This window comes from Ambystoma mexicanum, chromosome 7q (genome assembly GCF_040938575.1).
Source record: "Ambystoma mexicanum isolate Mex_15411 chromosome 7q, UKY_AmexF1_1, whole genome shotgun sequence".
Lineage (NCBI taxonomy): Eukaryota > Metazoa > Chordata > Amphibia > Caudata > Ambystomatidae > Ambystoma > Ambystoma mexicanum.
This window is the reverse complement of record NC_090941.1, coordinates 169,041,414-169,069,063: the sequence shown is the minus strand read 5'-3', so window position 1 is coordinate 169,069,063 and position 27,650 is coordinate 169,041,414. Positions and strand designations below refer to the sequence as shown.

Genomic DNA, 27,650 nt, shown 5'->3' with positions numbered 1-27,650 from the left:
AATCAAATGGCTGGCTGTGTCTAAAACATATACTTTCCCTCACAACTAACTGTATACAATGTGTAGGGAGGTCAGCATCAAAATAGGTACTGTTCAAAATAAAGCAGAGCTTCTTCCAGCTCTTGGCTTGTACTTGGCTTCCCCTTCCCCAAGTTCAAAATATTTCACAAGATACTGGGGTCTTCCCCAAGAGTTCAAATCTTCCATCTTTCTCAAAACAATACAGTTCCTTGGGCCTCTTCCCATCTCTTTTGATAGAGGTTCTTTTCACTAGTTCACATGGACAGTTCACCATCTTGATTTCAAAGTCACATAAAATGATGCTGCCAAACAAACTTCTTTATGGATACTTTCAATGGCTTCTCCATACAGGGTCCTCGGTGTAGGCGCAGTTGTCTGACCACACGCTCCACCCATTACAGGTCATGCAACCTATCCCCCTTCTTGGCTGTTTCTCATCAACCATAAGTCGTTGCTTCAATTTGACAACAATGCTTTGTTTCATTCACCAGTGTCACCCTCTTCTGACACTGAATCGTGGCTTGGTTGGCCACCATGAACTTTTCACCCCTTCTTATATTCTCGTGGCTCTTGCCAATGCCAGTTTCCTCGTGACATGCAGTTCCGTGAACTCTTTTGGCTTTGGGCAATGTTTGTTTTCTCATATAGTGCAATTCCTTTAATTACTTGTTACACCACCTTATATTCTTAGGGCTCTTGTGAATTTAAGTTTCATCATACTATATACCCTTCTGGGTGTTATCTTGACTGTGCCAATACTTGTGTTTCAACAAATACAGTGTGTCGTATCTATTAATTTCACTACCTTTCTTTCAGTCCATTCACGAGTGCTCAAAAGTTGCTTTTTGCTCGACATTCAACAAAAGTATTTATAATGACTTTCAGTTTGTTTGTTATTCAAAAGTACTTGTTTTGGCTTTGCTATTCAAAAGCACTTGTTAAGGCTTTCCTTTTCTTCGGCATTCAAAATCATGCTCATCACATATTCACCTGCCAGCACAGTGTTTCCTACACCCATCGTTCAGAGCTTACAGCGTTGCACGGTCTCTGCCGCAATGGGTCTCTGCTTTCCCATGCGTTACCCGATTTTCTGCTCCCAGCAGCTTTCATGGTGCAGCTCCCCAGCAATGCTCCATCTGCAGGTTAGGATTCTTGTGATCGCTTCGATTGGTCATGCCAGTCTCACTCTCGCAGACTGCTACCGGCTTCCAGCACACCTTGGCTTCGCTTCCTGCAGCATAAACTCTGCAGCTGCACACGGGTCTCGAACGCTCGGCTTGCCACACCGCTGACCTGAGTTGCGTTCCCAGCTGCTGCCTCTGCCTGCACAGCGGACTCCATTTCCATCTTGATTCCGGCTTTTAAAGTTCCCACCTCCATGATTCCTTCAAAAAGAACTAGACAGCTCCCCACTAAAGCGGTAGTCCTGCTTTACTCTTGTTGTGCTCCTCGTCTCAGTAACTGGCTGGGGTCGATATGTGTCTGCAGTAACAAAATGAGGATGTGTTGTTCTAGACATCGTCGTCCCAATACCCAAATAAGGTTGATATGCGTCTGTATTAATAAAATGAGGATGTGATGTTCATTTCTTCGTCCCAGTAGCATACTGGTGCGTTTTGGGGAATTTTTTAGGGGAGGAACAGGAAAGGGATGACAAAACCTGATAAAGGCTTGAGGGATAGAGGGTTCATTGTGAAAGAGAAATGGGTAATACCATGTCAGGAAGAGTCCAGGACTGCTATAATAAACTGCAACTTTTTGGAACGTGTCCCTTGCACTTCTTGAAGTTGGGGGAGAAGCCCGACTTGTGGACAGAGTGACCGGTGCTGTTGAGATGTTCCAGAGCTTATTCTGGAGAAGGGGCCCTGATCAGCCAATCGTCTAAGTAGGGAAAGATGTGGATTGCTCGCCTCCTTAGATCATCTACCACTATCACCATCAACTTGGTGAAATCCCTCATGCCGAAGGTCAGCCTGAATGGCAGTAATTGAAATGGATAGTGAGAATGGCCAATGGCAAACCTCAGGTACTTCCTGTGCTTGGGATGTATAGGCACATGAAAGTAAACATCATGAAGATCAAATGACAGCATCCAATCCTGGAGCTGAAGGATCTGGAGGATCTGCGAAAGAGTGACCATCTTGAATCTGTCCTCTGGGGAACCTGTTCAAGCATCTCGGGTCCAAGATGGGTTGCAGTCCTCTGTATTTCTTGGGAACCAGAAAGTGGAGTAAAAACCCTGGTGTTGCGTCGCTAGAGGTTCCCTTTCCACTGCACCTTTCTCCAGCAGATGGAGCGGTCTGGCTCCCGAAGAGACTGCTTGTTTGGTGGACAAACTGGGGGCCTTTTTAGAAATGGGAGGCAGTACCCTTGGGCCACTGTCCGCAGTGCCCAAGCATCTGAAGTAATGTAACGCCATTCTTTTAAAATCTGAGTCAACCTGCGACCCACTGGAGTTTTGAGCATAAAGAAATCAGAGTGGTTATGGGGCTGTGGCAGAGGATAGTGATGAGGTGACTGCCTGAGCTGTTCTTCCTCTACGGGGCAGGATGACCTCTACCTCTTTGTCCAAAAGAAGGATAGAAGCGAAAAGACTACCCCCTCCAACCATGGGAAGGCGGGTTCTGCTGTTGAGGTTGATGGATGATATGATACAATAGTTTATTTATATAGCGCCTATACACAATATGTTTCAAAGTGCTTCAAGGCAAGGGAGGGAACAAGGGAAGGAACAAGGGAAAATACAATGATATTCTTACAGGCCATGAACAGTAAGGATGTGAAATTAACTATCGTACTCGGCCTGATGACATTTCAGATAGTGCAAGAGCTAAGACATAGATAAGGAAGGGAGGGAGGGAGGGAGTGGGAAGGAAATGGAAACAGACAGGCGATTGCCGTACTAGGCCTGGCGACATTTCTGGTAGAGCTGGAGAAAAACAAAAGGTGAGGGGGACGGGTGCATAAAGGGAGGGGAGGAACAAAACAAGCGACTATCGTACTAGGCCAGACGACATTTCAGATAGCGCTGGGGAGGGGGGGCAAGTAAGGGGAAGGGGGAGAAGACAGACGTGGTTGCTATCATACTAAGTCCAGGGATAGTTCTGATAGAGTAAGTGCATAGAAGAAAGTAAGGGGAGGCGAGGAGGAGATAAGAAAAGGGAGAAAGGGAGAGGAGGAGAGAACAGAGAGTAAGCAGTCAAAAAGAGAGTGGAGAAGCAAGAGGGGAAAGCGAATACAATTGCAGAAGTCAAGAGTAACACATAGTGTTGCAAGCCAGGATACAAGATGAAGATGGGAACAGCAGGATTCAGGGCCACCATGAGTACAAGATGCAAAGGAAGTCCAGCATGAGAGTTGAGAAACGGTGACGCACTGTGAATCAATGAAGTCCAGAAAAGTCAATTCCAGCATTGGCCACAAGACGGTGATGGTGAAACCAGAATGTATTACGACAGACTCCTGCAGAAATAGGCTGGAGGGAGGGGAGGGAGAGCAGGGTGGAGGAATCAAGCAAAACAGGCTATAGCTGTGTGCGAGAAGGGGGATTTTGCAGCTGCCTGTGAAACCTGAAGCTTCTCCAAGCGGCCGTCGACCTTTGACCGAAAAAGCTTTGACTCATCAAAGGACATGTCCAGAAGTCTTGACTGGAAATAAGGAGCAAAGACGAAGAACGATGGCGTCTCTTAGATTTTCTTCGAGAAGACCAAGAATCACGCAAATCACTCCTTGACCGGTTAGCATGTTTGGAGCATTTTTTAGGTCTTTGCTGTGATTTATCCCTTAAAATCCTATATTCAGGGGATTACCTCTTCGAAGGAGTTGAGGAAGGGGATTTTGATACCGACCAACCTAGGACGAGTTTAGACCTCCTCCCTATCAAGGCCTTGTTAGTCATTGCATGACAGGAGCCACAGTCGTCGACCATGTGCTCCTTACTGAGGCACTAGAGGCAGGCATATCCTGTGCGTATCTGTGATCTTCGAGTCACAGTCTGCACACCTCTTAAACCCCGTTTTTGGAGTAGACGTACTCGGAGAAGAGTAACTACGCAGAAATTCAAAGTAAGAATCGCTGAGGTGGGTTGAACAGTTTAGACATGTTCTGTGCATGCGGAAAAAACAGAACTGAGGCAACGGGCGCAGTGCGTGCTATTTATACCATCAACTACTTCACGTCCGAGCACGGGATGGAAACCTTTGAGGGACATCGACTCGATGCTTGCATAGCAGCCTCTGCTGTCGAAAACGTTTCTGAAGCTGCAAGCAGGATGTCGGTATATCAAAGATGAGGAATCTGTGGGAGGACACAATCCATTAGAAATAAGTGTTCTGGGACCAAGGCTGAGTTTTTTTTGCCGATAACCATACTCCAGATGATAAGCCATACATATTTTTCTACATGTGGCAGAAGTTTCAACTTCCATATGCATGTCTCTGCATTGCATTAGCATTGACAGGCTGTCTTTAAAAACGAGTTGTAGAAATGGGTGCAGTCTGTGAACATTTTTTACTTTGTTGAAAAATGCCCCACATGCGTGCACACATCTATTCACCTTTCTCAGGTCCCGGAAGAGAGTAAGAGGCAGAAATCTCCTACACAGAATAATTTTTTGATCAGCACCTCTTTCGCTCTACAGAACACATTCTGTTCTCAGTTTACACTAGGGGGATGGTCTTTTACTTCAAGGTTCCTTAAAGAGGGACACCTCGGAAGGAGTTTTATTAAAAGGCAGTTGCGAGAAACCTACTGGCAGCTGTATAAGATTGTGGAAGGCCTAGTGAGATAGTGTGGACCATCTGTGCTTAGTGATAAGTCAGAAAGTGAGAGTGCAACTGCTTAATTCTGTGGAGGTCCTGGGTAACGTATGGAACAAGGTGGCGTTTAACATTATCAGTCCCTTTGAAACACTGGTTAGAAGGTGCCGTGTTTTGTTACTCATGGTCAATCACACATCTAAATGGTTGAAGGTGGCTGCCCTGGAAACTGTGTCAATGGAAACAGTTACTGAATTCATGAAAGTATGGACAGGGTGGGAATTCCCCAATCGTTGGTAACTGGCAATAGGGTCCAGTTTGTCTACCACAAGACTGAGTTTTTATCAAGTGTCACTACAGAGCATCACAGAACATCTTTCTAGAATCAATAAGGCCAACCGATTGGTGGAGACGACTTATAGGTTTGTGAAGGAGCCATCCTATTAGCTTGTGTTAAGAGCTTCAATTGGTAAGGGGTGCTTGCAGAAGCGATCAAAGGTTAAAGACTGACTCAATGTGACTGGCCATACCCCTTTTAAAGTAATTCATGGTAAGAAGGTGGGTTTCAAGAGTTGTCCTCCATGACAAGAGCACAACGGAATTGAGCATTTGTAGACTAAAAGTGCTTAGTGTGAAAGTGGGCCATGTAGTGAGGGTCCACAGCCCTAGGTTTGTTGGGAAGGATCTGACGTTTTTGCTACCCAATATTAAAGGATGGCAAAGGCTATGTGCTTCTAGATGAGATATCGAACCTTTGGCTCACCAGATATGTTGGACTACAAATCTTAATCACCCATAAGACTACACATCTAGGTCAGACCTGCAGCAAAGTCAATGGTGAGGGGGATCATGGGAGTTGCAATTCAAAATGTGAGAAGAGCTGCAGGTTGCCAACACCCAGGAGCATAGATCTCATTTCAAGTTCAGAAGCAGGGCATGGTACTTAAGAACAAAGGGCATGCAGAGAAGTCGGGGCGCTGGGATGGGACTGCCAACGTGCAAGTGTAAGTGTGTGTGAGTGTTGCAAGAAATCTGTGAAGCATCAGTTTTACCAGCAAGGAGAGTCAGGGCTGTTCTGGTTTGGTTATCGATCACGATCCCTGTGTCAATCTGAGACAGTCAAGCAGACCCCACACCCATTGCAAAATATAAGGACTATTTGCGATGTGTGTGGGTCTTGTGTTAAAGCCATTACAGGTGTGTTAATTTGATTTGATATAAGGGGACATAGTTGCATGTATGGTTAACATTGTGTGTGTTTTATGGGGATGGGGAAAGAAGTCAACAATGGACGAGTCCTCAGCTGAGCTCTACCTAGTGAGATACATTGCAAGGCCATGGTCTTTGTGAAATCCGCTTGTAGGTGAACCCTGCGAGTTCATACCAACAGTAGCAAGTTGCTATGGGGTGTTTAAAGCTGCTGTTATCTTCCCCTTGGCTACTTTACAAATAAGAGCACAGTGCTCAGACAATCTGTAACTCTGCCTTTAAGTCACATGAAACATTCACAGGTATTCCAAATCCTATGGGTAAACTAGTTACTAAAAACCGCAGCTTCTTACCCCTTCATGTAAACTAAAAACAGCAATCAACAGCAGCAAGGACAACAATTTTAGTTTAACTGATACATTTAATTTTAATAAGGCAGAGTGTGTCCGCTTAGAAAGAAAATAATGTGTTCCTCCTTCAGATAACGCTTCTGTATTTCAGTTCTACATCTGACAATACATATTTCTGAGGCGCAAGACCCCGGCCCACACCACCTAGCTATGTGCATAAAATAGCTTACATACTTATTTACGGAGTCTACTACATACTCCTAGTGCGAGGTCAGGCGATTTCATGCAAGTTTTTTAATAGGATTAAGAAAAATACAATGAACCCTGGAAAGCCCATCCTGGTGAGGTTGCAATGGTGGGAGGGATGCATTCCACAAGTAACGTTCGTTCAAAAGCCTCCATTTATTAGACAGGTGACAATTTATCCTGAAAAAAAGTACATAAAACACTTATCAGCGAGTTCAGAAGGCACTATATGGATTACCGCACTGGGTCATCTGTGCCAAGTAAAGCGCTGCCATGGGGTCAGGAACACAAATTTGAAATTACCAAACCAAGTCACCCCAAATGTACGGCGGAATAAAACGTCTACTAATAAGTCTATCAGAAAAGCGCCCCCTTATAGCTCGCATAAAAACCAAAACAAAACGTAATGCGAATCCAGAAAACAGACGAAAAAAACAGGGCTTCATTGAGGCGGTGTTCTCCGCTTCAAACCTTAATATATAGTGTATACAGCGACACGAATTCCCCCTTAGATTCACGTTTACAGAGTGCGCCTCAGGGGAAATTGCGACTAAAGTAGTAATGCACGACCCGGAATATTGATGAAAAAAAGGACACGCCAAGCAGTTTATGCTCTCAGGCTACATCCAATGCCACTGACAAACCTATTGTTAATTACACAAGGAAATTAAAACATAACATTTCGCAAGTAGGTCTTAAGCATTCTTAAGTAGAGCACACATGTCAAGGCTATGCAAAGCACGGATTGCATCCAAGTAGAATGATGCTGCAATACTACACATTTTCCTTATCGGTATTCAAATCCACAAGGGTCCAGCATGAGCCCACATTCCAAGTCACCAACACACTCCGCATGTCACACCTTCTGTACTGAAAAGGGCACGCATTTACCAGGAAGGAATGGATCAGCCCCGAATCTTCTTTCCCCAGACTGTGCGCCGTGTATTCCAAGGCACTGCTGTCGCCCTGCTGCTTGCAGATATGGGCACAGTTTCTCTCGAACACGGTGCGAATGCCATTGAAGACAACGACACTGGTAGTGCAACCCATTCCGGATGTCTGATGGGTGACATCAGTGGCAGCCCTCAGCGAGCACCACCAGCATCAGTCCAAAAAGCTGCCTTTGCACCATCTTCGATGGGTACGAAATGCAATCCATCACCCACAAGATCCCCTTCGGTGGCTCCTTCTCCTGCCCTCCGATTCAAAAGCAGGCATCACGAGCGGAAAAAAAAGTAAGGAGGATGGTCAACTAGGTGGACACTTGCACAAATCAAATATCCTACAATGATCTAGCCTCAGCATCAGCATCAGCATGCATCCATCCATCCATCCGCTGAAAATCCCAGACGGCATAAAGCTGAGGGAAGGACAGTCATCGAGCCATCATGCAAGAACTGAGAGAACGCGTGCCTCAGCGCAGTCTCCGCGTATTACGCCCCCAACCCCCAAGTCACGTCCAGGAGGAGTCGATTCTGCTGCACTTGCTTCTGCCAGCCACAGAGGATCTTCGGCAGCTGCACGAGACGTCTCCCAGCATGCCTTGCCAAGAGCTAGCACCAACAAATGCTTTTTTCTTGACCTAAATATACAGACCCATGCTTAATGCTGCATTACAGCTTTAAAGAGAGAAAAGGTGGAAAAAGAGCGTGCAATCAGTAAACCGCGGCTGCTATGGAAACGCATTACATGCCCCTTTCTAGACATGCTCATGCGAGCTTTTGCCTGCACCAATAATGGCTTGCTGACAGCCAGCCACCAGGGAGAGCAAGATTGACACTGCAATCTACTCCCCCCTCTCTCAAACATCCGAGGAAGAAATGGTTTGTAAGTTTGCATCTGGAAGAAAATCACTTTGTTTAATCGTCGCCGCCTGACTGTGGCATGCTAAGACGACCATGGTCGAATGCATCTATAGTTCATATTACCACACACCGCCTAACGCAATCGCAAAGAAAAAAGCTTCAGCGTTCAAAAATGAACACCTCCTGTGGATTTCTAATGACGCACTATATGCATTCTCGCATCTTCAAATAGGGGTGCGAAAGGGAGAAGTGTTCCACAGAGGTACTTAAGCAAAAGTCCATCCCTAGCTGCACCTGGACATAAGTGGGTTACGTGAGTACTCGCGTGGGACGTTGGCAAGGAGAGAGGCACTTGTCCACCAATCGCCCTAACTAAACACGACTGCACCTATACAAAGAGTCCTAAATGTCAGAGGCGTAGACAGGGTAGGGCCTGAGCGAGCAAGGCCCACCCAAAATGTGTAAAGGCTCACTCAGCAGTGCTGTGTGGGCATTTACAGATGTTAATGTCCCTGTGGTAGTCCCAAATACATTATCTTCTAGCACGACTTGTCAGACAATCCTGGCTACACCTCTGCTAAATGTACTAGGGGCTTCATACCATCCTGTGCTGCTGATAGGCAAGCGACTCCCACAGAACTTGCCACTAATGCGCCCTCGTTTGGTGCTTCCCTGGTGGCGTCAGGGAAACCAGGCCCAAATCCTGAATCACCAACGTAACATAAATGCGAATAGTAATTTCTTCCACAACAGTGTACTGCGTTCACAAGCAGCTACCCCCCCAAAAAGCTGAATAATTAGCTTGGTACAATCATCCATATGGGCCGAGTGCCAGCCTTTTCCCGGCTCATTTTTTAACGAATTGCTTAATAGTTTTACTGTGTTTTGGTATTAAACATATGCAGCACTACTGTTGGTGAAATTGAGGGTGCGAAGAAGCAGAATCGGCAATACAGTGTCCATCAAGCAAGGGTTCCAAAGAGAGACTGAGGGTTAGTTTTATTACCTACGTTTGCCATGTCACCACTATACGCTCACACTCGGGAGAACGTAGAGCTGACTGTCGTGTCATGATCCGATTGCCTTTGCCAGGCTGGAGGGATATTCTGGATCACTGAATGGAGATTTACATTATTCGAATCTCGGAGATTGATCCTGGATTGGAGCACTTTAAGAGGTCACAGAGTGGGTGGACAGTAACACAGTATGAATAATTTCGGTCTTGAACCCAAGCAAAAGTGGATTCAGATGGTACCCTATTTCTTTGAAACAAATACATTCATATTGTTTCTGGAATTCCCAAGACCTTCCTCCAAAGACAAACTGCCATTCTTCCGTCCCGCTTGTTCAGATGAAAAACATTTTATGCTGGTTCATCTCTTTGAAATTCCAAAATACTCCTTTGACAGATCAAGCAAGTTCGACTGAGGCTCCACAAAGCACTGAAGACTCTGGCTGCAGAGATTCTTCAGTTTCTGATATTTATATCATCTCCCTTCACTACTACCTCATGTAACTATGCACTCTGAAGCGTGGCCGTCATCAACCGAAGAACATCAAAAATTCAAAATAACATGCGTTTACAATAGTAATTCGTTTGTGGGTATATCGATAGGCAGACATGTGTTCATTCGGTTCAGTGTCCCTTTGTGGTTGTGGAATGTTTAACGAAGCCAACCTGAATTACAAAATTAACCAATCACCAGAAAAAAAAACAGGTGAACCCAAGCAAGGTACAAACACTCTTTTTGACCTTTTCTATAGCATTTTTCAGGTGCTGCATGAAAACTCTGAATGAATGAGCAATAAACACATTTTTCTTGAAGCTAAAAGTCATCATAGAAAACATTTTCCAACACTAACAAAGATTGCAGAAAAAGCCGCTGCAGTGGTAGGAATGCGAGATAGGGCTGGCTCCCTCTTGTGGAACAACAGCATCCTCCTTCCTCTTCCCCTTGAGCCACACCTCCACACATTCCAGAAGCTCCTCAAGACTTTCCTTATCACCCCCTCCCTCCTTCCCTCCTCTGCTAATTTCATGAGCACTGTGATTGGTGACCAGAGCCCTTATTTGTCCTTCAGGGCCCTGGCCTTCCACACCCAATCGCCTTCAGCCATCCTTCTAAACGCAGCACTTGCCTTGCCACTGTTGGCCTGCACTTCGCCTTTTATTTATTTTTTGCAGATAAATGTTCCCCAGCACTTCCTACTCTGGGCACTTACATCTGCTGCTCCCTCACGAGCATGGGCACTGCAGCATTCCCCCTCCACCCCCCCCACCCCCACATCTACCTCTTCCCCTCTCTCTGCACTTGCATGCTCACAAGTCCTAGTAAGTTCGTCTTAATCTTCCAGTGTATGAATTGTTTTCATCCCATGTCCCCTCCCTGTTGCCCTGTGGGCGCTTTGAAACACAATTTACTGGCAGAGTGCCAACTTTCAAAACACAAAATATAAAAAAAAATCCATACACAGTGCAAAAAAAAAAAAAAGAAAAACGCAAGGACTAGAACAAAGGTGGATAACTTAGTAATAGTTTAGTATTTATAAGCTGCAGTGGAGAAAAAAAACATTCTACAGAATTGCAGAAGTAACCTTGTTAAAAAAATATAAAGCAGTAGTGTGTAATTTGTATAGTGCCTTTCACCATTGGTATGGTCACACGCGCTGTAGGTTGAACGTCCTCGGGGATAGAAGTCCAAGGTATGGTGGTGCTAGTATGCGCCACCCATGTCGAGTTGGCATGTAGATGGGTGGAGAGAGGTCGTTTAGAGGTAGTCGAGAGGGGGTATGTGAGAAGATAGTCAGTATGTGTGTAGCTACTGTTCGAATTTTTGTCATGAAAGGTAGCTGCATTCTTATGGCAGAAGTGTTCTGCAAAGTGTCATTCGAGTTGTGGATGAAAGCAGATGCGTGTGGAACGACACTGTGCCTTTGGCTAAAATTTCATAAGCATGGAGTGTGCAGGAAGAAACGGCAAAAGTCTGAGGTTTTCCATTTCAAGGATTTTAATATGTGTATGTCTCACCTAGTAGGCATTACAAATGTACATAAATGTGACATTTCCGAAAATACAATACATTTAAAATCACCTTTCTCTCTAAGTGACATTTCATACCAGAGTACACATATTGGACAAATACACATTTTTGATGAAGACGGCCATTTTAGCTTCGTATATACATTTTTCAGGCAGCTACCTTTAGCAAGCCATTGCCATCATAAGCCCTGTTACTTATGTTGTTGGAAAAGTATGGTGGAGTCGAGGTGAAAAGAGAAAAAAAGCCTACACAGCTGCAGCAAACCTTCACCCAACATCTACCCTTTAAGCTAAAAGGGCACACCGTTTTCGGCTGCTGCCTCCATGAGCATGCACTGCACCGCCTTCCATGCTGTGTGTATCCTTACACAACTATACTTGTGGAATTTTGCACACATTAAATGTTTGGTGCATGTACAGTTCCTAGTCATGTCAAACTCCTAAGCATTCTTTCAAGTCCACAAAAACAACTGGAAAGTGGTAGCTGAGAGCAGTGTCACCAATACACCAAAACCAAATATTGTAATGCTTAGTAGTACTTGACAATAGGGACCATGTTAAAAGGTAGAACAATCCTAGCTTCTATACAGTACTGCTATACATTAAAACAGTAACTACTGCCACTGCTGTTCAAAATATATAAATGACAATGCTTTGCTTGGTTTCCGGTAAATGATTCATAGATTCTTTTTGCTGTAGTCGGAATACCAACTGCAACCCAGGAAAAAAGGTGGGGATGGAAAAATAATATACATTTGTTTTAAAGTCTGAACAGAACAGTGAGCGATGATGTGAGAGAGTAAAATTGTGTCACGATTTCTGAGATGTCGCTGCTACTGCTGATGGAGTTTTGACGAGCTGAAGACATCATGTGGTCCAATAGGCTAGAACAGAAACCATTCTTTGTGGGATGTGGGCAGGTGTTGGAGTGCATAGTGGAGGAGTGGGTATTTTGTGTTGGCTAGTGGAGTGGCTTTTAAGTCGTAGATGAGTCTGGAGTCGCTGCTATGGTGAAATTAGTGCCATTTGGGGTGATAAATCTCTGCATAAACATACCTCTCTGGGGGGTGGGAGGGGAATGTTTATGGCAACTTGGAGGTCAAGTATTCTTGCATGGATAGGAAATCAAACTATGGTAAGAACCTGCTAAGAACGGTCGTTGTATCTCGGCTGGTCTTTTTTTTGCCATTAGGAATCTCGTTCACAACAGTTTTGCTTCATTTTATTTAGGGTATGCATCATTCAGCCACGAGGTGAATTGCGTTTGGGTGTGGCTTAATTCCTCCACTTAGTGAGGAAGCATCATGTGGTCAGACCAAACCACTTCGGGAGAACTGACTTCACTCGTCTCTATGCTGTACAGCACAGCATTATCTAAGGAGTGGCCTCTTAATGTGGGATGGGGACTTCTAGAAGATCTTACAGTTTAGGTCTAGCAAAGGTTCTGCTTGATGAGGTGATGGTATTGTTCTGCAACCACAGATGGAAGTATCCTGCAGAGAGGATTGGTGGGTAGGAAGAGCTGCATACGGAATGTCGTAAAGGAGGCCAATATTTTGGAGGTGTTGATAGCAAGGTACCATTTTAAAAATGTGAGGCTACCAGCGAGTTTTTGTTGCAAAGGGATAGTTGAAGGTGAGTGAGGACGGGGAGGATCTGTGGAGTATGGCTACCCTGCGCCCGTATGCCTATGCAGATAGGTGACATGATATTTTGGCAGCACTAGGTGTTCAAGGGGTAGGGTAGAAACGTTTGTAAACCTGGTTTTGGTCACGAGAAAGTGCTCCAGAATTCCTTCTACAATGAGGTGGTGAATGTCCCAAGCATGGCAGATGGCAAACCTTGCAATATGAGTGAGTCGGGACAAGCAGAATTTCAGTTAGGATTCTGAGGTTGGAATATTGTACTCCACAAATTAAACAGGCCTTGTGCATGTGTGTGTAGGTAACTGATCGTGATGCAGGATGTAGCAATACTCGAGTGGGGTAAAGAATACAATTACCTCACTCTCAATACAAATTATATATTCAATTTTATTATTACAAAAAATACATATGAAAGACCTAAAAACTGTGCTTTACTGTTCTTAGCAAGTATAAAGTGCAACCCAAAAAGTGACCTGTGCTTGCTAAAACATTACGAAATTCATGATTTTATCAAACATTAAAACAATTCATACATACAGATAAAACAGAAATCCATATAAAAAGTATAAGTAGTATTACCTACACACATATGCACATGGTCCGTTTGAGTTGTATATTGATTGACCAGGATCAACCTTGTTGCATTTCACCCTTCTTGTTATAGAAATTGAATATTTTAGTCCCCACTTTTGGAAGGTGGGAGTACACTTAGCTAGTAAAAAGTAACTGATTGTCAAATGGGTTATTTTAGGCATGTATATAAGCATTTTAATAAAATGAACAAGTTACTTCTTACCTGGTAACGTTCTTTCGATGGGATGTTCCTCCGACGTATTCCTTATCTTAGATAATTCATCTCCAGCTTGCTGGCCTCGGAAATTTTTTCTCTGTAGAGGGCGCTGCGTCGTCCCGCGACGGCCACCGTATCGGCGCTGACGTCACCATGCCCATAAATAGCCACGCTCGCCGTCCGTTGCTCAGTTCCGTTTTGTAGCATAAGATAAGTCTTGCATGAATTGGCTATTGATCTGGAAGGAGCGTGAGCTGCAACCACAAGGGAAGTATTACTGCGGGGATGGATGAGAGGGGCGATAAGGAATACGTCGGAGGAACATCCCATCGAAAGAACGTTACCAGGTAAGAAGTAACTTGTTCTTCGAAGGATTGTGTCCTCCGACATATTCCTCATCTTAGATAGACTCCCATAGCAGTGGCATGTAATTGGAGGTGGGAGTAAGAATGTCATGTATCCCTTTTAGGAATGGACCGAATGTAATACGGCTTTGCCAAATCTGGTCTCTTGACTAGCGGAGGAATCCAGGTTGTAAAATATTGTGAATGTATGTGCGGACGACCATGTGGCAGCCGCACATGTCTCGGACCGGTACCCCTCTTTGGAGGGCCGAAGAGGCTGCAATACCCCTGGATGAAGGAGCCCTAAGATTCTGAGGGGGCTCTTTCCCTGCCAGTTTGTAACATTCCAGAATGGCCAAAATAATCCACCTGGAAATGGTCTGTTTTGTTATGGGTAGTCCCAACTTGTGACCCGAGTAGCCTACAAACAGTTGGTCTGCTTGCCTAATCCTAGCCAGTCTGCTGATGTAAAAGCTTAGAGCTCGCCTTGGGTCCAGCCTATGTAGCCTTTCTTCCTCTTTCCCCGAATGGGGAGGAGGGTAGAACGAAGGTAAGGTAATTTTCTGAGTGATGTGAAATTCAGAAACCACCTTTGGAAGGAGATTAGGCTTCACCTGTAGGACAACTTTGTCCTTATGGAAAATAGTATGGGGGGGTTTACAAGATAGAGCTTGTAATTCGCTCACCCTCCTAGCAGATGTTAGTGCTACTAATAGGACAGTTTTAAGAGTGAGAAATTTCAGCGAACAAGAGTGGAGTGGTTCGAAGGGAGTACCCATTAGGAAATTTAAGACAAAATTTAAGTCCCATAAGTGAACTTGGAATGGTCTTGGAGGATAGACATTAGTTAATCCCTTGAGAAATTGTATTACTAAGGGTAGTTTCAAATACGATGGTTCCTCCGCAGTGCGCTTGAAGATTGATAGCGCCGCGAGATAGCCTTTTACAGTGCCAACTTTAAGTCCTGAGTTTGCCAAGTAGAGTAGAAACGATAACACCGTTGGTGTACCGCATGAAAAAGGGTCATATTGTTCTCTATACACCAGCTGCAAAATTTGTTCCAACGGCAGCGGTATAAAGACTTTGTTGCTGGCCTTCTGGCCGAAAGCAACACCTCCATGTTGCTGGCCTTCTGGCCGAAAGCAACACCTCCATGACGTCATCAGGGAGGTCCTAATCCTTGTACCTCAACCTTTCAGAAGCCAAGTGTGAAGGTCGAGGGTTCTTATGTCTGGATGGAGAACCTGACCTCTCTTCTGTGAGAGAAGATTCTCTTTGAGTGGAAGACGGATTGGAGGGCAGATGGACATATCCAGAAGGTCCGGGTACCACGTTCTCCTGGCCCAGTCCGGGGCAATTCGGATCATGGTTTTCCGGAATCTTCTCAACCTCCTGATCATTTGAGGAATAACAGGAACTGGTGGAAACACGTAAAGGAGTGGAAATTCTCAGTCCACCACGAACGCGTCCCCTAGAGCTCCTCTCGGGGGAAATAAACTTGAACAGAACAGATAGCACTTCCTGTTGGTACTGGTGGCAAACAGATCCACCTGAGGGGTTCCCCAAAGGGCGAAGATCTCTTGAAGGACTTCCTGAGCTAGCTCCCACTCTTGGGAGACTGTGCTCTGCCTGCTCAGAGCGTCCGCTGTCAAGTTCTTCTCTCCGGCTAGGTGAACTGCCGATAGAGAGATTCCTTCCTGAATTGCCCAAAACCAGAGCTGCATTGCCTCTCTGCACAGTGGCAGTGACCCTACGCCTCCTCTTTTGTTGAGGTAGTGTATGGCCACCGCGTTGTCCGTCATTATCAGGACATTGTACTGATGGCAGGAAAGCTTTCAGCGCTAGTTTGATCGCTCTCAGCTCTAACAGGTTGATGTGTAGTCTGGACTCCGATGGAGACCAACGACCGCTGATGGTCAAGTCGTTGGCATGGGCTCCCCACCCCGTGAGTGAGGCGTCTGTGACTACTGTCATCTCCGGCCATGGTTGCCAAAACAGTTCTCCTTTCAAGATGTTCTCGGGATAGGCCCACCATTGAAGGTTGTGGGCTACCTTGTCCGGAATCCGGAGGAGATCTGTCATTCTTCCTGAGTATTGTGACCACTGGGTTCTTATTGCCCACTGGAGATCTCTCATTCTCAGGCGAGCCTCTGGCACAGGGAAGATGCAGGATGCCATGAGGCCTAGCAATCTCAAAATGTCGAAGGCTGGGAGATGTTGGGCATTTTGAAACTTGTTGATCATCTGCAGAATATCTTGAGCCCTCACCTCTGGTGGCGAGGCATTTCCCAGGGAAGTGTCCAGGACCGCTCTGATGAACTGGAGTCTCTGTGATGGTATCATCTGTGACTTCTCTAAATTGAGGGATAAGCCCAGTTTGTGAAGGAAGTGGCAGACATAATCTAGCTGGATCTGAGCTTGTTCCGACGATACATCTCTGATCAGCCAATCGTCCAGGTAGGGGTAGACGTGGATCCCTTCCCTCCTTAGACTTGCAGCCACTACCGACATTAGCTTGGTGAAGACCGTCGGGGCGGAGGTCAGCCCAAATGACAGAACTCGAAATTGATAATGAGAGCCGCCAATTGCGAACCTCAGGTATTTCCTGTGTTTGAGATGGATTGGCACATGGAAATAAGCATCCTGGAGGTCCAGAGATACAAGCCAGTCCTGGATCTGGAGGGCCTGAAGGATCTGAGAGAGAGTTACTATCTTGAACTTGTCCTTCCTGAGGAACTTGTTCAATTCTCGTAAGTCCAAGCTAGGTCTCAGTCCTCCGTCCTTCTTCGGTGTGAGAAAGTAGGGGGGAGTACCAACCCTTGTTCCTCTCTGCTACAGGTACTGGTTCTATGGCACCTTTCTCTAGCAGGTCTACAATTTCCTGCAAGAGGAGCGGATCTGGAACTTTTAGAGAGCTGTGCCCCGGTGGATGACTCTGAGGGATGCTTAGAAAGGGTAGGCAGTAACCTTGGGCAACTGTCGCCAATGCCCAAGCATCTGACGTAATAGCCTGCCATTCCGTCAGATGGTGAGTTAACCTGCCCCCTACAGGTGTTGTGTGGAAAGACCTCAGAGTGGTTTGGGGGCGGCTGATGCAGATGCCGAGGGTAAAGAGGCAATTGCTGCTGCTGCAGCCTTAGTATTTTTGACCCGTCCACCTCAGGTGGATCTCCTTTGGCCTCTTTGAGCCGGCTTTCCTCTGCCTTTCCCGAATGCGGAATAATAGCGAAAGGACTTTCCTCTCCCAGAGGTTCCTGAAGGGCGAAAAGGAGTTTGGCGGATTGCAGCTCCTAAAGATTTTGCTGCTGCTTTAGATGTTTTTAACTTTTCCAGACTGTCATCAGCCTTTTTACCGAATAAAGAAGAGCCGTCAAAGGGCATATTCAAAAGTCTGGCCTGTACATCTGGAGCAAAGCCAGACTTTCTTAACCATGCATGCCTGCGGATTGTAGTACTTGCCGCCATGGCCCTGCTGATACTGTCAGCGGAATCGATGCCAGTTTGAAGAGATTCTCACATGGCATCTTTGCCATCTTTAATGATGTTAAGGAAGGCTTCCCTTTCATCTCCTTCCGGTATGCAGTCAGCCGCTGATGAAGCCCACTCCCACAGTGTGTGACTGAACCTGGCCAGCGTACAAGTGGCGTCGATGGATTTCAACGCCATACTACAAGCAGAAAAGACTTTTTGCCATAGAATCGTACCTTTTGTCATCCCTGTCCTGTGGAACAGTAGGATAAGTGGATCTGCTGCTTGATGAAGTTGCCGCTTGAACCACCAGGCTCTCTGGAGTCGGGTGTTTTGATAAATATTCAGGGTCAGCCGCAGCTACCCTATACTTGGCTGACAATTTTTTATTGACTGCATGGATAACCTCAGGAGTTTCACAATTTGATGAAATTTTCCTTTGTTAAGCTGTATGGAAAGGGACCACAGGATCCTCCTGTGGACCTTTATCTAGTATGTCTGTAAGGTCATCCTGTTGAAAAACGGGCGACGCGTAGACCAACCCATGAACTCAATAATTCTTGCCATCAGGATTCTATAGGGGGTTTCGGCATGTTCCCCTGGGTCTGGTTTGACAAATTCCACTTCTGGGGAAGTGTCCAATCCACTTGCCTCTTGTAGGGATTCCTGTAGGTCTTTCAACCTTCTTTCCTCAGAGGTAAAATCCTCTGAAACAGGTGGTGTGGTCCTCTGTAGCCCCAAGGGTCTTTCTTGGTCAGAATCCTCCCCTTCTTCATAGAATTAAGATAATCTGGAGTACTCTGACCTCGGAAATGGTGTAAAACCCATTTCTAAAGCAGAAGGAGCCAAACTTGTAATTATTGGCCTAGAAAACGTTGATGTCGTCGACACCGATGTAAAAGGCTTTGAAAGCGCTGAGAAAGGCGTCGAGAAAACTGGAAGAGGCCTCGAGGAACTCGAGAGGATCGGGATCCTACTCGAGGATGTCGACGACGTTCTCAGCGTCGTGCTGGAGGCTCTGTGTATAACCGTTGGCTGTGAAGTAGCCGTGTTTTTTTCTTTTATCGGCGTCGATGTCGACGATTCGATCGACTGATGCGTCGAAGAACCCTTCGACAATGGTGTCGATCCATGAGTCGAAGGGATCTTCGACGACGGTGTCGAAGATGGTGCCATCCTACCCGATGGCCCGTGGCGCTCTCGGGTGGACTCTTTGGCCGGGTGCAACGACTCGCGGCGTTTAGTTTTTTTGGGTTTTTCACCCAGGGTATCACCCTCAGCTGTCTTCGAGGGTGTTGAGGCAGCTTTCTCGAAGACGCTTAGCATTTTTTTCCTGAATTCCTCCCACTCAGCCTGAGAGCTGTGTTTTGTGGGGCAGGAGACCCTTTCTGGGGAAACAGAAGATGACGAGGAAGGGGATCTTCGATGTCTCTTTTTTGAGTGTCTAGATCTCGACGAGTGGTGGGAGCTGCTTCGAGACCTAGAATGGGAATGCTTTCGACGGCGAGGAGACGAATGCCTCGACCTAAGAAACTTTCGAGGAGGTTTTGACTGACTTACCTCTCTCGAACTTCCCCTTGCGCTCCTTCAAAGCTTTCGCCGTCACGGACATGCAGTCCTCACACTCCGAACAATGGTGCTCGACTCCCAAGCACCACAAACAGATCCTGTGAGGATCCGTTATCGACATTTTCTTTCTGCAGTCTCGACATTTTTTGAAGCCGGACCGCGGAGTCGTCGGTTCGGATGAAGAAGCCATCGAGTACGAGTTGGTTCTATCGAGGAAATATAAGAGGTTTATCTGACTGAACTGAGCAACGATATTCCGAGGCCCAACGAAGCCGGAAAAACCGAACTGAGCAACGGACGCCGCGCGCGGCTAATTATGGGCATGGTGACGTCAGCACCGATACGGTGGCTGTCGAGGGACACCAACTCAGCGGACGTCGACGCGCAGCGCCCTCTACAGAGAAAACATTTCCGAGGCCAGCAAGCTGGAGACAAATTATCTAAGATAAGGAATACGTCGGAGGAAACAATCCCTTCGAAATAGGAATTTATTTTAACATTTTTTCTTTGTACCTATCAAGTGTCTGTTACCTTATATGTCCTCTTCAGATCAGAGAACAATGAGTGGAATGTGCAGCAGATGTGATGGCTCTACTTTGAACCCATCAACATAGAATTCCACACGTCAACAAGAGGCAGGCACCCTCTTACATGCAGGTCAATTATTTTGGTACCAGTTGCATACTTTCAAGGAGTAAAACAAAGGTATACACACTTCTGATTTGGAGAACTGCAAGCATCTTTGGGAGCATGTGCTTGTAGGGGCGAGGCAGGGCTGGAATAGTGGGAGGATGTGTGTTGCCTAGAATATGGTTACATCGCATGGATTGGTTACTTGTGCTGTTGTGATTCGAGCTGTGCCTATGTTAAATAGTATGCACAACGTTCCTGATTAGTCTATTCAACAGTACACAAAATGTAAGTCACACATTTTGCTGTCCCAGATTCATCTCTTGTTACAGCCGACACTTGGTCATTTTCAAGGCAGTAGTAATCTCTTGGTATTGTCCGTGTAGCATGTTCTATCATGACCCTATAGTCAGTTCACTCAAATGGTCTTGTGTTGACCAGGGAACACATGTTTTTACATGAGATGCAAAGAATTTCTTTAGCTCGAGTTTCCTGACAAACTTAAAATACATCAATCTGAAAATTGGTGAAGTCAGTCCCTGTGGTTGGGGCAAAGGATAAGCCTTTGCTCAGAACAACAACTGCTTTCGTGAGCTATTGGATAAATTGACAACTATTTTAAAGCAAATACAAAGTTACAGAAAAGGAATACAAAGAAATACCAAACCAGCACGGTTTCAAGACCTGCTTATACAAAATACTTTAACATGGAGCACCATGTCAGGGGAATGGGGGGGGGGGGGCAAGAGGAAGCTCAGACGAGGATACAGGACCAACAGGTATATTAAGAAGATGCAGCTCCAAGAAACTACCGGGAAAATGATTAAAACAATTTGGCTGTCAATGTATCCGATAGACACCTCACAAAAGAAGTTCAGAACAAAGGCCTGCTACTTACAGATAACCAAGCACTTTTCTGATAACTGATCAGGTCTTGGTGCAGAGCTAATCTCGCAGGAGGGAGATCGAGTGTTTTTGCTGCCAGAAAAACAGAATGCACGGACAATGGGATAGAACAGAGCACAAAAAAGCTCTATGATGGAAATAGCACAGAATAAGACCAAATTAAGGATGGGCTTGTGGAGAGGAAGAAACAGACATGATTCGTGTACACAAAGTGCCCCGGTATTGTGCCCATCACGGTTCATCAGTAGTGCATTCTTGAACTCTGTAGAAAAGAAATTGTTGGACAAGTTTATACTATTCTATAACTATTGCAATAACCTTAAAATGATACAGAAAGAACAAAGGGACCGCAAAAATGCATGAAATAAATAACGCTCTGGTAAATGTACTCAATACACTAATTCTAGTATTCTCACTTGTCAGAATGGAGGGCCCTGCCTTTGATGTCCTTTTTCTATTGCAAAATTGGCCCTTTTGGGGTTGGAAAATCCGGTTACCCTTGGCAAGCTGAGATGCCCTTCTACTCTGCCCCACTTTGCATATGGGTTCATACGAAATAGAAGACTCAAGAAAGCAGCTCGAAAACAATAGAGAAATGGTGTCTTTTCAACCTACCTTTCCATTGCTTTTAAACTGCATGCCAAAAATGGCGAGCTGCCAGCAAACTAGCCCCACCTTGAACACAAGATGGGAAACTTAAGGGGTCATGGGTGTACGGAGATCAGGAGAATGGAGGCTGGAGGCTGGCGAATATTCAATGTACTCGGATCGATCAACATTATTCCTTGAGGATAGAAGTAATACGAGGTAGAAAACAACATTTATTTTTGGGCTGGCTGGGGTTTGCCTGATCTTATGTACCGTCTCTATCAGCTTTGCCAAACACAGAGGCAGTTATTGAATGGGTTTTTGCGAGATTTATGGCTTATCAAACGGTGCATTGTTCAGAACAAAATCCGCAATACAAGCCCATTCACCATCCTGCTGAACACAAGATACCCGCACAAAGCATCAAGAATTAAGTGTTTATGAGGCTAACTAGGGATGGAGGAGGCAGACGACGTGCCATCTGTGCCGGGAGATTTATCTATACGGGCATTCATTTCTACAATCATTTTTCTCTCAATGCCTCCCAGAGCAAAGCGCCCACAGAGCAGGGGAACGATACAGAAAAGAAAGAAAAAAAAATGATAGTAACATTTTCTTTGCCAAAGAATAACTTGCCACTGCGTTTTCCATCAAGCAATAACAATTTTCTGTTTGAATTCTGATTTCAGAAAGTAAACTGGCATCATTGCTCGATTTTCATGCTAACATGTCCAACACTTGCTTGTGCGAAACTAGTACACGCATTATGCTAGTTGACTAATGGCTCAAAGCAATGCAGGCACCAACTAAAATGAAACGCCTCAGAGGAGGGTTGGTACCTTCTCCTGCCACATGCACATGGAGATTGCAACGCAGAAAATGCAATGCCCCCACAGTCCCTCCCAACCCTCCAGAAGAACAGCCAAATCCAACAATGTCTTACACCAGCCCTATATAACATGAAGGGGAAAAGGAGTATACGCATTCTCACTTTAAAACGCATGCACGATTTACAGGCAAAACCTTGTACTGTACGAAAATCCATGAACTGCATCAGTTTACATTTGATTGACACATCTAAATAGGAAAAAAGTGGGTCTTTGGGCAATTTATGAGATTTCTTTCTCAGCAACTGGAACATATCACTTGTTTCCTGTCATTTTGTGGCTTGAAGATGCCTTCCAAGGTTAGTTAAAGCCATTCACACCCATGGCCCCGTCCTCCACCCCCCCCCGCCCAATTCCCAAGTAAAAAAAAAAATAACACAACATCCTGAAACACACTCCCCTACCCACCTCTCAACCCTCCCATAGCCCGCCCTTCCACCAGCCCCGATTAGCGATGCTGGGGATCTTCCAGTGCAGCCGGCAGAGGATAAGGGAGATTGCCCTCCGTGTTTGCTCGTTCGCATGGCGCCCTAGGCGGCATGACCCATTAGACCTACGTCTACAGCTGCCCTCGGGTAAGAAACGACGATTGTGCATCACAGCAGCTCACTTGGATTTTTGCCTCCGAGTTTCCCAATGTAGGTTTGCTACTTTGCATCTCGCCACCTTTATACTGTGCCACACTGGCATTTTGCCTCCCTAAGTATTTACCAATATAGATTTGCATCGCACCACTGTTACATTTAGCCACACTGGCACTGGGCCTCCCAGAGTATTTCCCAATAGAGACCAATGTTAAACTGTGCCACACTTGCAGTATTACCATTATAGGTCTGCTACTTTTAGCTCGACAGTGGGATATTTTGCCTCATTTAGATCTTGCCTCCCACAGCATTTCCCAATGTGGGCTTGCTACTTTGACTCTCGCCACTGTTTACACTTTGCCACTCTTGCATTTTGCTTCCCAGAGTGTTCACATTATAGGTCTGCTACTTTGGACTCGCCACTGATGTTTTGTAACCCTTGCCTTTTGTCTCCCAGAGCAATTCCCAAGTTAGGTCGGCTACTTTAAATATTGCCAATGTGATATTTTGCCTCACATTTTACATTCCACCGTATTTCCCAATATAGGCTTCCTACTTTGAATCTCGACAATGTTTATGCTTTGCCACACTTGCATTTTGCCACCAAGAGTATTTGTCAATATAGCTTTGTTACTTTGAATCTCGCCACTGTGATACTTCGCCACTCTTGCATTTGCCTTCAAGAGCAATCCCCACATAGGCTTGCTACTCAATCTGATCAACGCAATATTTTGCCTACCACAGTATTTTCCAATATAGGTTTCTATTTTGAATCTCACAACTGACACCTTGCCACACTTGCATTACGCCTCCAGGAGCATCCACAATATAGGTTTGCTACTGTGACTCTCGCCATTGTGATATTTTGCCACAATTGCATTTCACCACTGGTGTCTTCCCAAGAAAAGTCGGCTACATTGAATCCCATAACTGATATTTTGCCACACTAGCATTTTGTCTCATTGGGTTTACCCAATTGTGACTCAGCCACTTGAACGCTGCTGCCATTTTGCTTCTTGGAGCTCTCATATGTACGTTTGCCACTCTGAATCTCGCCTCTGATATTTTATGACACTTGCATTCTGACTCTTGGGAGGTTTCCCGATGTAAGTCTGCCAGGTCTAATCTCGCCCCTGTGATATTTTGCCACAGTCGCATTTCGCTTCTTGTAGTCACAGCAGGATCTGGGATCCTACGGCATCCATCCAAAACCAGATGCTGCTGTCTTGTTCTCAATTCTCCACCCCCTGAGATCCCAAATAAGTGGCTCACACCCACCCACTAAGTCAGCACCTCCACACTTGCAGCTTCCCACTATGGCTAACATTTCCATAGTTTGGGGTATCAACCTACTTCACCCTACTCTTGTGTGCAGGGTCCCATAGAACACACCAGAGTCCCACAAAAAATTCTGTTCAGCTGTTCACATAGCCGCACATCCCTTGCCTTTGAGATATGCGCTATTAGACTAATACATTCTAGATCTACATCACCCTGGATCCCGCATGCTACAACCCATAGAATACAGCAGAGTCCCACAAAAAATGAGTTCCAGCTGTTCACAAAGTCTTTGACACTATGACACTGACACACCACACGTCCTCTCGCCTTTGCAATATGGGCTGCTGTTAGGGACCTAGTCACTCTCTACCTCCCTTCGATTTGGCTATAAATGCACAAATGCATTTAATACTCCTTCATTACCGTTCATCACAGACTACGGTCTTCCATAGGGCGTTCATCCACCCCACTGCTTAGAGGCCATACCAATGGAAGTAGGCGCTATACAAATATCGCCTAACATATTATATGGCGGTTAGGCTTGCACATCCAACATATTGTATGAACTAAAGATAAACGTTAGCATATGGCATCAGATCATAACTATCAGAACGTTAGTGTCACATTCAGTGTTGGAGGGAAGATGATAGTGAAAAAAACACTACTTTGTAGAGCAGTAGTGATGTGGTAGCCAGGGAACTCATACCGAGCCAAATGAAGAGGTCTGGCCTGGATCCAGAGTCCAAACGACAGCCGAGCCCGGAAAATAGCTGCATAAACACGTGGCCCGCGCCAGTGGTTTTCTTGGCACAATGGCGCAGGGTAAAGGGGTTGGGGGAGAGAAAAAAGGATGGCTGCGCTCTTTGGCGGGAGAGGGGGAAGGAACCCTTTCTTTCATAGCATGGGTATAGGGGCTACAACAGGGAAAAGAGTCTGGCAGTGCTCCAGGAGAGGGGCTAGAGTGGTGGAACATGGTGGCACTTAATTTACGAAGCACCATGCTTCAAATTCAACCCCAGTCTCACTGCTCTACTCCGATCCCACTCCTTTACACATTAGTCTTTAAACTGGGGGGCCACAAAGTATGTCCGGGCGGGGAAAGGCCCTTTAAAAAGGCATTATGGAGTCCACCTTTTCATAGAAAATATAACCAGTTATAGCTCGTGGGTGGGGCAGGGACCAAAAACAATATTTTCACTTACAGGGGTGTAGAGGATGAAAGTTTGAATACCACTGCCTTAACAGGAAGGGACATGCTCCTAATTCCAGCAAATCAATAAGGGATAGTGAATCAGGTGGTACCATTCCTGTATGTGCGGTCAGCACGTCAAAACGCATTTGTTTTAAAGTTTCAGGACCGGCAAGTAGCAGGTGGGGCTTGTGGCCTGCGCTGCTTTGGGAAGGCACTGACCAGAAAGGAAGGTCCAGCTTGTGCCTCACTTTGGACCGTGCTCATCTCTATGGGGCGACAGAGCCGGTAACTGCCTGCTAGCCCTATCCAGATAGGACGATATTGCTGTGTTTATCGCTATTAGCACCCCAGAGAATCTGGAGTGCTGAAATATCAAAAGTCATTTTTAAAACAAATGCATCCCTCCATCCTGCAGTAAAGTACACTCTGCCCCAATATACAAGAAATGGACTTGGGAAAACCCCAATAACTATCGCCCTATAGCACTGCTGAAAGTGACCAGCAAAGTTCTAACCAGCAGCCCATAACCCAATTGGAGAGGTGGGTGATGGAGTTTGGTCCTATAACAAAGTCTGAACCGAGATATCATACTGGCATAGGATCCTCAAATCTATGACTTATTACTAAAGTTATTCAAGGAACAAAAGTTAATTACTAAGAATTCAGCCCCAAGTGTGGCATATGTCGACTTGTTTTGCAAGATTTATAGACCAAGAATTGTTGCTGCCAAATTGGCCAAATAGGGAAATTTAAGAAAAGCCTCTTAAAATTGCTTATCCTCTTACAGCAAGAGATGGCGATAAGAATCATGTTGAATGTATTTTTTCTTGAGCTAATGCAACAGGACGAGGACTGAAACAACACTGCATGCTGGCCCTTTGTCGCTTTAATATTTGTACTTTTGATACATGCAAGGCACGAATGTTGGTAAAAAAAGAAAACAACCCTGCTCCCGCCCCCAAATAAATTGGCAATAACAGGATCGGATGTCTGGCATAGGCAGAGGACGTCCTATGTGAAAAAACCCCCAAAGGTCTTGTACAATGCCTAAAAAAGACTAGGTAACATGCATACGATAACACCTTCTACAGCAGCGCAGGGAAATGCCAAAATAATGAGATTTACAAGCAAGAAAAAAACACTGTAGATGTATCTGGAAAATGGGGAATTGCCTGCTATAAGCATCATAAGTACTTGGGTTACATAATTAACAAAAACAAATGCAACAACTGAACAGGGGGCTCAAAACCCTAACTACCTTGTTAGCTGTATAAGGGTGTAAAAGTAGGAGACCGACACATGGGTGGCAAGCTTTTGGCTATAGACTTTAATTAGTGAACAAATAAAAGAGAAAACCCTATCTGACCCTAGCTCTAAGGAGGAGTTTCCCTGCCTCAACTAATACTAAGGAAATTGTCAAGATGTCAGTCTAAAGCAAATAGTCCCCCGTCCTGTGTCCAAAACCTATTTCGATCCCTTGCACTATAAACTTAAGAACGAGGGGTGGCCTTCTTGGTCCAGAAGAATGGCTCCCTTCTTCTGGAAGATAATCCAAAATTCAGCTCTGGATGCTGCAAATAAAATGTTCTTCTCAAAGGATACAAACCAAAAGTCTCAAAGGGTTCCTTTGGTAGGGATTCCAGGAACGTGTATTAAACAAGAGTCTTGTATCTTTACAGTGTTAGGCGGATGATTATCTTCCATGCTTCCTCCACCCCCGACCCGTCAGTGTTTTTTTTCCATTTGCCAGGTCAAGTGTCTTTCTTCTGCTTGCCTTTATCTAGGTTTTCACAATGCCAAGAGAATGACTCCCTCCTCTTGGATCCTTTCGTAAGGTTCATCAAGACCAGCAGGTATGTCTCCCTTCCCCTGGCTTTTCTAAACCTCTTCAAAAGGGCAAGAGAATGACTGCCTTTTCTTACCTTCTTTCACAACTTTTAATAATACCAGGCAGTATTATCACCCTTCCCCTGGTCTTACTCAAACTCTTCACAGTGCCACAAAGTTCAGGTACAACAATGATGATTTTGTTGGCAGTTCGTTAGTGTGTGGGTCCCAGAGCCTTCTTCGCTCTTCTCGTTTTCTTAGCATTTATACCTGGTTGACTATCCTGCCAGGTATGTCCCTTGTCAGGTCCCAGACTCTTCATATTGGTTTCTTTCTTTCTCGGGTCCCAGACCCCTTTGGTATTAGTTTCTCTGTCTTTTGGGGGACACTACAACTGTTGCTGTCTTCCCACCCTCTTCAGGGCACTTACCAGTGTCTCGGTTGTCTGTGGGAATCCCCTCTCTGGCATCTTCCAATTGTTCAAGGGTTCCCTGCTGCTTTCTGGCCTCT

General features: G+C 45.4%; 1 protein-coding gene across 5 annotated transcripts in view; it reads right to left on the bottom strand.

Moving 5' to 3' along the window:
* DOCK9 (dedicator of cytokinesis 9) overlaps positions 1-27,650 on the bottom strand; it is a 2,709,375-nt gene that overhangs the window by 2,415,306 nt on the left and 266,419 nt on the right. For 3 of the 5 annotated variants that reach the window (XM_069639823.1, XM_069639827.1, XM_069639829.1), the window contains exon 1: positions 7,475-8,192. The exons of 1 other annotated variant lie outside the window; for it this stretch is intronic. In XM_069639823.1, coding sequence (XP_069495924.1) covers positions 7,475-7,633 — 159 coding nt within the window. In that variant the 5' untranslated portion in view covers positions 7,634-8,192. Of the gene's footprint in view, positions 1-7,474; positions 8,193-27,650 lie in introns of those variants that run through there. One more of the 5 variants, XM_069639824.1, reaches the window with a different exon arrangement.